This window comes from Acipenser ruthenus, chromosome 3 (genome assembly GCF_902713425.1).
Source record: "Acipenser ruthenus chromosome 3, fAciRut3.2 maternal haplotype, whole genome shotgun sequence".
In the NCBI taxonomy this organism is placed as follows: Eukaryota; Metazoa; Chordata; class Actinopteri; order Acipenseriformes; family Acipenseridae; genus Acipenser; species Acipenser ruthenus.
This window is the reverse complement of record NC_081191.1, coordinates 90,840,720-90,854,282: the sequence shown is the minus strand read 5'-3', so window position 1 is coordinate 90,854,282 and position 13,563 is coordinate 90,840,720. Positions and strand designations below refer to the sequence as shown.

At 36.8% G+C, this 13,563-nt stretch overlaps 1 protein-coding gene across 1 annotated transcript in view; it reads right to left on the bottom strand.

Moving 5' to 3' along the window:
* The window catches only part of LOC117394741 (late secretory pathway protein AVL9 homolog), a 28,063-nt gene that overhangs the window by 2,218 nt on the left and 12,282 nt on the right, over window positions 1–13,563 (bottom strand). The window contains exons 6-15 of the mRNA XM_033993249.3: window positions 12,735–12,801; window positions 12,594–12,634; window positions 12,166–12,204; window positions 11,826–11,895; window positions 6,881–7,392; window positions 4,105–4,239; window positions 3,359–3,578; window positions 2,956–3,073; window positions 2,420–2,473; window positions 350–438 (exon numbers count right to left, since the gene is read on the bottom strand). Of these exons, the coding sequence (XP_033849140.3) occupies window positions 350–438; window positions 2,420–2,473; window positions 2,956–3,073; window positions 3,359–3,578; window positions 4,105–4,239; window positions 6,881–7,392; window positions 11,826–11,895; window positions 12,166–12,204; window positions 12,594–12,634; window positions 12,735–12,801 (1,345 nt within the window). The remainder of the gene's footprint in view (window positions 1–349; window positions 439–2,419; window positions 2,474–2,955; window positions 3,074–3,358; window positions 3,579–4,104; window positions 4,240–6,880; window positions 7,393–11,825; window positions 11,896–12,165; window positions 12,205–12,593; window positions 12,635–12,734; window positions 12,802–13,563) is intronic.

Sequence of the window (13,563 nt, the reverse complement as noted above, 5' to 3'; positions counted from 1 at the left end):
AAAGACCACGTCCCTTGGTTGTTGCAGAGGCATTCCACAAAAACAACAAACCAACAACTATATAGTAGGGGGACAATGTTAATTTTATAATAAGTGTTACCATGTACAAATGTAATATTCATATATGCTTATTTATAATATATAACCATTTCCAATAATTGTCACCAACTATATACTCTTCAGTAAATAAAACTGCAAGAAATAAACTCAGTGTACTACTGTTGTGTAATTCCTTGCTGGTTTTATGCCATTAAAATCAATGTATTTCTCACTGAAAGTTTATTTGGAAATAAGATCCTTTACGTCCTACCAGATAAATCAATGGAGAAACGGCTTTGTGTATGCTTACCTACTGCCTTTCCTGTCTGCACAACGCTGCGGCTTGTGGTTATCACTGCATTACCAAGTTTCTTTCCTCGCTCACTGTTCTGTACAGAGCTGTAAAATCAAAAGGGAAAACGTATATAAGATTTGATATTGAGGACAGATATTGCAGCCTATAGGATTTTGTTTTATTGATAGAGAATACGAATTACAGCATCTTGTCTGTGAAAGATACATTTCGTGGCATGGCAACAAAGGGGTTTTTTGTTGTTTGTTTACTTCCCAACTGTATTTAAAGCATATTCCCAACAAAAAACACTAATTGTAGAACATGTCTGGAACATACTGTCTCTGTGCATTCAATATAAAATGATATAGTCTAAAGGGAAAAAAAACATGGGAACTTATTTTTATGGAAATGTAGGTGTTAGTGTTAAACAATAATCATACAAAACCATCCCATACACATATTGGAACATTTGCTGATTTCCCTCAGGAACACATTGCCAGATCCAATCAGTCTAAGCAATCTGCTCCTTTTTATTCAGTATTGTAACAGCCCCTTCTATTACTTTCCATGTGTTTCATAACACTGGCTTTGCAGTCTTTGTGGATAACTTTGACTTCAAAGACAGTGCTTGTGGAACTACAGCCTGGAACCGGAATGGTTACCAGGGCAACTGTTGGCAAGCTCTGCTGAAGGAAGTTCTGGCAGACTAAGGATCTCCCACAATGCAAAAGCGATCAATACAGCAGATAGAACAGCAAGCACTTGTGTTCCGTGGTTTTCCTGTCTTAATTAGCTGCTGAAAACGACACTGTTGCCCTTGGGTAGCCTTCAACATTGGTACAATAACATCCAATTGTCTGCTTTACCACACTACAACAGAACTGTAATACAGGGATAAAGCCCATTCAAACTGTGTGGTGTGGGCTTCAAAACCCAATTACTAAGTATGTTTAGTGACCCCAGAAGTAAAACCTTAATTCTTCCCCTGTTGGAGACATATTTAAAAGTGTACAGAGGATTCACATTTGATTGGAGCTGAAGCAGTGGTTTACAAATAAAGGCATTCAGAGAGAATTATTGTACAAAACTGTTAAAATATGATCCTGCAAAGCTATCAACAGTTATGTGTTCATTATACACCAACCTTGGCTTAGAAGAGCTGAGCAAGTAAACATGTAGCATGTAACTCTAGAACAAATGTTTGTGAGAAAGCAATTTAACACGGTCCATATTACGTTTCCATTGCAGTTCCCCAGAATGAAAACCTATCCTCATTGTCCATCTGTGTGCAAGAACGATATCCATCTCATGACGAAAGCACAATAAAAACAAACTTTGGAAATGGTTGTGTTGACTCATTGTGCATTGATTAATTACAAGAAAATGGAAAAGCAATGCTACAGGACGTTTAAATATTCACCAGCATCAAATATTTTTTTCCCAGAATAGTGAAATCAATTTGTATATTGGAATCTATCTATCTATCTATCTATCTATAAAATGTGTGTGTGTGTGTGTATATATATATATATATATATATATATATATATATATATATATATATATATATATATACACACACACACACACACATTTCAATATGTCTAATAATTAAAATAGTGTCCTTGTTGAGTAAGGAACTATCTACTTCAACCCCTGATTATTATTTTTTAGATTTCACCATGACAGGTGCAATCCCTTTAGGACCACATAAGCTGCAATACAGTCAGCAACCACAAGATGGCAGTATCTACACACACAAATGTGTAACATCTAGGAAAAGACTGAATCTGTAGAAACCTATTGATAGAACATTTTTTCCAAGCATGTGACCAGAAATATGTGATGCATTTTCTCTTAGCTAGAGCTGTTTTCCAAATGTCATGGAGCACACTTAATGAAATTGAGCTTTGACTTGAGTTTTACATATTTTACAAGAACAAATCTGCCAAATTTTTACTAATCTCAAGTCTGTTTTATAAATTTAAGTCAGATTTCTTGACCCCCATAAAGACAAGCAAAAAATAAATAAGTTTTTTTTGAAAAAATGATTTATACATACAGTACTGTTATAACAACACTTACTGTGAGAGCCTCAGTTTCACATCTGCTACACTGTACTGCCCTTGGAATGGATGGCTAAAAGGGAATTAAATTTTAAAATAAAATAAATATAACCCTTTCACAAAAAACAAATAACCCAAAATACCACTAATCAAAGACAGAACAAGTCAAAATCATGGTAGCACATTTAGAAGCTTATATTTTTTCAAAATTCAATAGCTTAAAACAGCAAGTTTTAGATTTTATATTGCAAAAATAAAGTGATTTATTTTTTACATTTTTCTGTTATGATATTCTATTTTTGACTTTTATTTATTTGTATTATATATTATAAGCACATACATAAACCCAACATACTGTATACCATATCCTGAAATAGTTTTACCATTAACTTACAGATTGGGCACGAGTCTGAGAAGTAAATTAAGCATACATAAGCAAAGTGCATTTCCAGTGTTCTCCCCTCCAAACACACAAACTGATATTCGTCTCGAAACCGTATCTAAATGGCAGAACTCACCGGAAACAAATCATTATTTAAACAAGTGTATCCTTACCCGGGTGTGATCTCTGACAGAGCAGGGTGTTTGTTACTGTACCACACTCTGTAGTTGTGTGTGATCTTCCAAGTATTTACAAACGCTGCCCCATAGTCCGCCAGCATCTTTTCATTATCTGAGGGAACAAAAAAGAAATGGAAGTAGACTGATCATTTGTGTTTTCTGCTGCGTTTAAATAAAGACTAAATAGCTTTATGGACAAGTGGGGGTTTACAGTTGTAGGTAAGATGAGAATCACAGCTAATTTAAATCGACCTTGTGTAAGAATTTACAGAATCATGTGAATGCGTTGTCACTTGACCATCCTACCCGTGAAAAACAATTTAAATCTTTATTTATTTGATATGTTAAATTAAATATTAACCATAAGGATTGTTAAGCCAGTTTCATCAGGACTAACCTTGCCGTAAGTTGGTAGACAGAAGAGAATGCAGGTAGAGTCCGAACTGAGCTCTGATCCACTCGTCTCCCCCCTCCCAGCCTGTACCATCCAGAAACACATCATCCCGGTTCTCTGTGACGTGCTTCACCAGGTAGTCTGCAAACCGCAAGTCTGCTGTGGTCAGGCTGAGCACCTTTCTCAGCTCAGGGTCCTGGATATGTATCCGACCCTCTTCCACCTGGAAAAATGATTGTGTTTTTAACAAGGGGTTTAAACATGTACACGCTTCACCTTTGATTACTAATTTTTATACTAAACCCAGAGATATCAAAAACTTGTTTCATTCAGTTTGTTATTCTCTGGGATTTACGGTCCAGCCAAGTAAAAATATTGATGGGATGGAGGTAAACTACTGTGACTACCTATACCATACATAACTGTATTTACAATGTTTTTAATGCATATTTATGTAGATTATAATATTTTATGCATCTCATACAACCAACAGAGCTGAACTTGGTTACACTGTGTGGATAGATAGGACTTGTGAACCGAGTCATACAGGTAATAGTCATCACATTACAAAGCACCAGAACCAATGGTTTCTAATTAAGCTGCAATAGCTTGAGATGAATGGCCAGTATGTCTCTCCTGATGAACAGCATGGTATCAGATCAAGACTTGTAATAGATGTACTGGCTGTACTATAAGCAGGGGTTAATAAACAACAAAACCATCAACGAAACAAGCAAGGCCAGCCTCACGTCCACAATGGCGTCACTCAGGTGCCTCTGCTGTCGAAAAAGGATGTTGGTGGCTCCCGCGACAAATCCACGCACAGTCACATCTGAGAGAAGGTGATGTTGCTGCAGGGCCATGTAGGGCAAACACAGGTAACCCTGGCAACAAAAACAGAAGACTGTGATCACTCCAGCAGGACGCACGAACAGAGCACTGACTAGCCCATTCTCTACCTTTCAATCAGTGAAGTGATGTTTTCACTTCTCACCCAAAACTCTGTGGAATTGTCATTTATACAATTTACACCAAGCATTATTCAGTCAGTTCACCTGTTTTATAGTTGCATATGTAACTTACAGTAGACTTCACAGTACATGACACAAACATTGTTTTGACACAATTAAGAATGTATTTTCTTAGCTCTTGTTAACAATACCAGCATTATCATTGAACATATGAAGTTGGCTTCTCAAATAGTTTATAAGATTGCCAATGTTAAACATTTAGAATTTGATCTAAATGTTACCAGAAATATGCATGTGAAAGTAATCACTATATACAGTGTAAGGCTACTTATTTAATATTTGGTATTAATTGTCTATTCAATATAAACATTACTGTTGTACACATTAATACTGTTGTCATTATTTAAAATTGTATTCCAACATTGCAAATATGTTAGTTTAATCTCACCGTTTAAACATTTACAGTAGAAAATTAAAACAGCCCAACCTAAGACCAATACATTGCATGAATATATGCTGAAAATACATTTGTAGTAATGATGCTGCAATGGTTTTCTTGATAAAAGTTTACTGTGATTATGACCAGGGATCCTAGGAATCGGTTTGCTGTGGAATTTCTTGTTTTACACTTGGGGTGGTGCAAAAAACAGACAAGGCTTTTTTTTGTTTGTTTGTTTGTTAACCAAATCAATTCACTTATCATATATAATCATCAACACAGATAAACATACTTGTTCAATATAACTGCTTCTGGTGTACAGAGGTCAAGGTTGAACGAGGCGCACTGTCACATTCATGCTGGAACGCAGCTGCAGTTTACTTCAGTATCCAGTGCGTTGTTACTACTGAACAAGCTGGTTAAAGATGCCGAAAACGATAAAAAAAAAAAAAATTCTCAAGATCGTGTCAATGAGTTTGGAAATAGCCATCCTGATAACAAAGACTAACTAATATGAATACTATTTTTTAGTTTTTATTACTACTACACAGAAATATGTGTAATGTTTGTAGTAAAATGGTAAGTTTGTTTGAATTGATTGATGGCACTGGTGAGCTTGTAACTTCCATAGAATTTGAAAGTGTACCAATAAATACTTCCTGTGTTAACTGTTATTATTCAATAGTACTGTCTTGTTTATCTTATAATGTGACAGGGTGGGGTGGGGGACTACGACTCCATTTTAGCCTTTTATTTTAATTGCGGAAAAATGCTGATTTCTATTTTTTAAATAGGACAATTTTGTTTATTTTATTTCAGAAAACTAGGATCCCTGGTTATGACTATAACTTATACTTTAAGGATCCATGAAATAAGCATATTTATTCATACTGAATGAATCTATAGTTCCTGGTTTACAGACTTTCTGGTTAACAGACAAAAACAAAAATAAAATAAGAGAGGTACTGTAGCAGCCACTAAACTGAATCACATGTTCCAGCTGACTAATACAGGGCCCAAGCAGTGGCTTAGCAGTTTGCAGTTACAAAAACAGTACAATACTGCTGGCAGGGCTCTCCATATACTGAACTACTAACTGGGCATCAGGTGGACCTCTCTGGCTATATTATAGTGGAGTTAAATTGGAAAAGCCTTTGCAGTACTTTACTGTATTAAACCTGACACTGTGCAGATGCTGGATCACATTTACATCAACGCAAGTATCACATTCTGTTGCTCTTATCAGGACACAATTACAATCACCTAAGAGCACAAAGCACAGTATGTATCTGCTTTATAATATAATACATTTGCTATGCACCCAAAAGTCAATTAATATTGATAAAGGGTCAATTTTGAGTAACACGGCCCAGAAGCTGCCAAGCATTGCCAATAATGGGAACAAAGATGCTTGTTTTAAAAAACATTTTAGCTATGAAAAATACATCATGGTGCTAATGCATGTCACTAAAATACTGTAAATACATCATGGTGCTAATGCATGTCACTAAAATACTGTAAATACATCATGGTGCTAATGCATGTCACTAAAATACTGTAAATACATCATGGTGCTAATGCATGTCACTAAAATACTGTAAATACATCATGGTGCTAATGCATGTCACTAAAATACTGTAAAAAAAGAATATAAGCAGGAGCCCGATCAGTTACAGCACCACAGAATCCAAACAGATTCTGGAGAAAAAAAAGTCACCCCAAACCTATGGCCAACAGCTAGAAAATGATGCTTTCATGCAGAAAATGTGTTCAAACAAAACAGGGACACACATGTGCTTTTAAATGCCATAGCACTTTGAAATAAAAAACATAGTAACTGGAAACAGTATAAATGTCATTTAGTGTTTTACTGACACTATTAGAACATGTCTTCATTTGCAAGACATTCCATAGTGAATCATATCATGACAAAACCATTTAGAAATTGCACTCAACATAGATGCAAAATTGTATTGCCAGCTTGGTCCCCCTTTTGATAAGGCCAACAATAAGACCAAAATGAATTATAACTTACACGACTTCACCAAAATAATACCTGTAATTATTTTTGTCGCCTACATTACCTTTAAAAAAAGCCTCCAAAAACCAACATACCTTAGTAAAAACCGCCAAAGGCAAGCCAAACTGGTCTTCTTCCAGCCCTGATACAAGGCCTTGGACGAGTACTGCCTGCCCAGTGTTGGGCTGGGGCTGCACAGTGATAGGGAGTGTTCTGGAGGGGGCCGACTCGCTGGGAAACGTTTCTGGGAGCCCGAAGGAGTCTTTTTCCTGATTTTCTTCTTTTGGAGCCCCTTCGTCCAGGGCACTGGGGTCCAAGGTCTCCCAGTCGCTCTCTAAAGAATCCGGAGTTCTTGATGGGGGCTTCAGATGATTGTTGTCCCCAGTCAAGGATTGTGACATGTCTTCCTGGTGGGTCTCATTCTGATACACCCCAGAGGTCTCCTTGGCTTCTCCACCACTTTCTTGGTTGGAGTTTGAAATGTCTGAAATAGAGACTGAAACATAGTCCTCAGAACCGCCAAGGACTTCAATCAGATTGAGATCTTCAGAGGTGCTCTTCCTCGGTTTGTAATGGGAAGAGTCTGCAAGGCCATGCTCAATCATTCCTAGGAAACAAGAAAACATTTTTTTCATTCTGAATAATTGAATCAGTATTTAATTTTTTTAATCATATTGTTTTCTATCCAAATGTGGTGAAGCAGTACACTTCCTTGGGCAGTGGTACCACAGTTAATAAATTGCCCAGGACAGATGAATGAAAATATCAAAACAATCCTTTTTATGTTCAAATAAATGGTGGTTTGGACTTTATTTTACTGTTTACTGTCAAAAGTATGAGCTTGTAAATAGAAGTCAGAAGCTGCTAGCAAGTCAGGAGCAACCGACATTTAATTTAAGAAAATGATAGCCCTAGTAATTGGTTATCAGGATTGCTTTGGCTGTGATCTCGATGAAGAATATACTGCACCATTTGTAAATGCATTATTTCGAAATATTTATAGTCATTAAACATAAAATGCATATGCTATTGCAGTGTTTCATATAAACATTTATTATTTTTTTAATAATACTTCCAGTCATTTGCAATATAGAGCTTATTTACAATTAATATGGGAACTGTGTTATTTGGAACGTGGCTTCATAAAATGTTGTGCTGCTGTCAAAAATATAGATTTCTATGATTTATTTTTTATTTATATATATATATATATATATATATATATATATATATATATATATATATATATAGTACTGTGCAAAAGTTTTAGGCAGGTGTGAAAAAATGCTGTAAAGTAAGAATGCTTTCAAAAATAGACATGTTAATAGATTATATTTATCAATTAACTAAATGCAAAGTGAGTGAACAGAAGAAAAATCTAAATCAAATCCATATTTGGTGTGACCACCCTTTGCCTTCAAAACAGCATCAATTCTTCTAGGTACACTTGCACAAAGTCAGGGATTTTGTAGGCATATAGTCAGGTGTATGATTAAACAATTATACCAAACAGGTGCTAATGATCATCAATTCAATATGTAGGTTGAAACACAATCATTAACTGAAACAGAAACAGCTGTGTAGGAGGAATAAAACTGGGTGAGGAACAGCCAAACTCAGTTAACAAGGTGAGGTTGCTGAAGACACTACTGTCAAAAGTCATACACCATGGCAAGACTGAGCACAGCAACAAGACACAAGGTAGTTATACTGCATCAGCACGGTCTCTCCCAGGCAGAAATTTCAAGGCAGACAGGGGTTTCCAGATGTGCTGTCCAAGCTCTTTTGAAGAAGCACAAAGAAATGGGCAACGTTGAGGACCGTAGACGCAGTGGTCGGCCAAGGAAACTTACTGCAGCAGATGAAAGACACATCATGCTTACTTCCCTTCGCAATCGGAAGATGTCCAGCAGTGTCATCAGCTCAGAATTGGCAGAAAACAGTGGGACCCTGGTACACCCATCTACTGTCCGGAGAAGTCTGGTCAGAAGTGGCCTTCATGGAAGACTTGCGGCCATAAAGCCATACCTCCGACGTGGAAACAAGGCCAAGCGACTCAACTACGCACGAAAACACAGGAACTGGGGTGCAGAAAAATGGCAGCAGGTGCTCTGGACTGATGAGTCAAAATTTGAAATATTTGGCTGTAGCAGAAGGCAGTTTGTTCGCCAAAGGGCTGGAGAGTGGTACACGAATGAGTGTCTGCAGGCAGCAGTGAAGCATGGTGGAGGTTCCTTGCAAGTTTGGGGCTGCATTTCTGCAAATGGAGTTGGGGATTTGGTCAGAATTAATGGTCTCCTCAATGCTGAGAAGTACAGGCAGATACTTATCCATCATGCAATACCATCAGGGAGGCATCTGATTGGCCCCAAATTTATTCTGCAGCATGACAACGACCCCAAACATACAGCGAAAGTCATTAAGAACTATCTTCAGCGTAAAGAAGAACAAGGAGTCCTGGAAGTGATGGTATGGCCCCCACAGAGCCCTGATCTCAACATCATCGAGTCTGTCTGGGATTACATGAAGAGAGAGAAGCAACTGAGGCTGCCTAAATCCACAGAAGAACTGTGGTTAGTTCTCCAAGATGTTTGGACCAACCTACCTGCCGAGTTCCTTCAAAAACTGTGTGCAAGTGTACCTGATGCTGTTTTGAAGGCAAAGGGTGGTCACACCAAATATTGATTTGATGTAGATTTTTCTTCTGTTCACTCACTTTGCATTTTGTTAATTGATAAATATAAACTATTAACATGTCTATTTTTGAAAGCATTCTTACTTTACAGCATTTTTTCACACCTATCTAAAACTTTTGCACAGTACTGTGTAATATATATATATATATATATATATATACACACACACACACACACACTACCGGTCAAAAGTTTTAGAACACCCCCATTTTTCCAGTTTTTATTGAAATGTAAGCAGTTCAAGTCCAGTGAATAACCTGAAATGGTACAAAGGTCAGCGGTAAACTGCCAGAGGTTAAAAAAAAAAGTTTAGGTTACCAAAAACTGAAAAATAATGTACATTTCAGAGTTATACAAAAAGGCCTTTTTCAGGGAACAAGTAATGGGTTAACAACTTACAGCTGTTCTGCAGCAATGGAAGTAAATTAAGCCTTGAAAGTTGATGCTAACAATTCCTACAGGTGTCCCAACTTTTGTTGATTACTTACAAACCCTCTGTCTGTATAAAAGCAGTGTTGGAACAGACTGTGTTACTACACCCTCTTAAGCATTATTTGGACAGTATTGTACTGCAGGAAGTAGTATATTGCTCTCATAATGGCGAGAAAAAGGCAATTAACAAAGGAAGACAGACAGACCATTATAACCCATAAAAGTGTAGGTCTTTCCTTTAGAGAAATTGCAAAGAAAGCCAAGGTGTCAGTGAGTACAGTTTCCTACACCATCAAAAGGCACTTGGAAACTGGAGGAAACTCTGACAGGAAGAGGTCTGGCAGACCGAAAGCCACAACAGAATCAGAAGACAAGTTTCTGAGAGTCAACAGCTTGCGTGATAGGCGGCTCACAGAACAACAGCTTCAAGCACAGCTTAACACTGGTCGAAGTAAGCAAGTCTCAGTTTCAACTGTGAAGAGAAGACTTCGAGCTGCAGGTTTGACAGGTCGAGTGGCAGTAAGAAAGCCATTGCTAAGATGGCAAAATAAGAAAAAGAAGCTTGCCTGGGCCATGAAGCACCGCCAGTGGACTACTGAAGACTGGAAGGTCTTATGGACCGATGAATCAAAATTTGAAATCTTCGGTTCATCACACAGGGTTTTTGTACGCAGTCGAGTAGGCGAAAGGATGGTTCCTCGGTGTGTGACACCAACTGTCAAACATGGAGGAGGAAGCGTGATGGTCTGGGGCTCTTTTGCTGGATCCAGAGTCGGCGACTTGCACAGAGTGAGTGGCACCCTGAACCAAAACTGCTACCACAGCATTTTGCAGCGCCATGCAATACCCTCTGGTATACGCCTAGTTGGTCAGGGGTTCATCCTACAGCAAGATAATGACCCAAAACATACCTCCAGGCTATGTCAGAACTACCTTAGAAGAAAAGAACAAGACGGTAGGCTTCAAATCATGGAATGGCCAGCATAGTCTCCAGACTTAAACCCCATCGAGCTGGTTTGGGATGAACTGGACAGAAGGGTGAAAGCAAAGCAACCTACAAGTGCAACACATTTGTGGGAACTTCTGCAACAGTGTTGGGAAGAACTTTCCGAACAATATTTGATTTCCATTGTAGAAAGAATGCCACAAGTGTGTTCGGCTGTTATACCTGCAAAAGGTGGCTACTTTGATGAGTCAAAAATTTAGATAAAATTTTGTTAAACAAAACTATTCCATGATTTCTTTTTTATCTCCAATTGTTTATTTGTTCTATGCTTTAATTTCAGAGTACATTGAGACATTAAACTGTGTAAATTTCAATAAAAACTGGAAAAATGGAGGTGTTCTAAAACTTTTGACCGCTAGTGTATGTAGGCCTACTCCACATACTTTATAATTTCTGGAAGAGTTTTACATTTCAATATGCATTACATTTTTTGATGGCAGTCTTCAGAGCATCTGTGCGTATGCTTTCAAACCTGACACACAAAAGGTAAATTTCAAAATATGAAATTATCTGGAATAAATCACTTCACACAAGTGTGTAAGAAAATAGGTTTTATTTTTTAGAAACCTTTTTTTTTTTTTTTTTTTTTTTTTTAAAAGATCAGCACAAAATGTCATGAAGCCTGTAAGACAAGGAAGTATGATGAATGAAGTAGTTTTTCACAGCTTCATTTTTCACACTGGCGTTAGTGGTTTGCTTCGTCATTAAATTGAGTCCAAAACAAACCACACATTTTTTATTTGGCTTTACAATTACCCTTTTTTTTTTTTAGCTCTCTGACAATAAATCGAAGCATACAAAGCCAAACTGAACATTTCTATTGATGCTGAGAAAAAAAGTGTATTTCTAGAGTATGAAACAGCCCTGTTCAATGATGACTGCATAGCCTAACCAACTGTTTCTTACCAGGAAAAAGTGATAAAATGGTCATCAGAGCTCCTACGAGTCTGTTGACTGGTGACACATAAAACAGGACCTAAACACAATACATCACGTTAGTCAGTCGTACACAACCACAAATCAATTATTTTACTTCTCCAAAAAGACACAACAGAGAAATCTAATTCTTTTTGGTCTCAAACCTCAATTAAATTACCTTGCCAGATTGTATTTCCAACTCTGTACACACTATATTAGTTTCACTTTCATACTTCATTCCACTACCTTTTAGTGTGGTTTTTAGTTTCAATCTGACATTTACGCTTTCTTAAAATGTGGTAAATTAAAATAGGGCATTTTGTATTACCTTTTTTTCCAGCAGAATCAATTTAAACAGAATCAGGACCTGTAAGCATGAAGAGTAAAATAGGTAAGACTCTCGCTTGTATATAAAAAAAAAAAAAAAAAAAAAGAATTTCTACAAAAGTAATTGTTTTCCTTCTCTACTTTAGAGTTAATCTGCAGCAGTCGCTATAAATGTTTTGTAATGGTTCATCAGTCAACCTGTGCTCAGAGCTGCACACAATTAATAATGTTTAAAATATTTTCTACAAAAACTGAAACCAGCCATTATAATTTTATTTATCCCCTTGGTGATCAAAAAGGGATCTCTGTGTGTTTTGGAAAATGTTTAAAGAGTGCCAAGGTCTAATCCCATTGTTGAAAAGTTGTGTGTTGTAGCAGCATAACACATGATGTTGGGAGGGTATATCATTAAGGAATTAAGGAAATTACCTTATGTTGAAACTGAAGAATCAGATCTCGAGGAGATAAGCCTAGTAAAAAAAAGGTTTTTATTAACTGACTTTTGTTAACATTATATAGTGTACATACAGTTACTGAGTGCAGGTATTGCCTGATAGTGTTTTTCCTTACCAAGATACACCTGGGATCCCTCCAGTGATGTCCCTCGCAATGATCCATTCATGTGATCATAAAGTTCCTGTCATAAAAGTCAGATTATTTAACTTATTCATCAATGAACACTACTGCAAATAGCGAACAACAAACAAAAAACAACATAATGGCAATAATGTCTTCAGAAATAGGTTTATTTTTATATCAGACAAGAGTGGCACTCATATTTAAAAGCCTGTTTAAGTACTTATAGAAACATCTTAAAGGCATATAGGTAAACCCAAAGCCATTGGTAACTTTTATGAAACTTCTATAGGCATTCATGTATTCTCCATGTGCATCGAACCCTATGTAGGTCCATTTTGCTCATTCTTCCATTTCTTAATCCGAGTGCCATCTTAACCTCTAAATTAACACAACTGCACAAGTGCGCCTACACATGGAAAGAGGAATGTGGCAATAGGCAAGTTATCTTCTTCAAATCAATCCCATTTTAGTTCAATTGAAGGTGAAATAACAAATATAGTAAATATTTTATTTATGTCCATCACTTTTATGGTCCCTCAAAATTCCCATCTTTACACAGTAGATTCTTGTACAAGACTGTCTAAGAATAGAGCACCGCAAAGGTAAGGGAGAGGTGTTACTCAAGAGCTAGCGACAGCTTGACGTCAAGTGCATACAGTTGTAGTCAAAAGTTTACATACCTCAATGGAAATTTATAATTTCTAGAAATTTCTCAAAAACAAATAATTAAATAGGAAAAATATTTTGTAGCAAAAGTTTTGTGTTTGTGGATGAGGAAAAAAAGTTACAAGAAATAGATGTCTACAATTATTTACTTCAG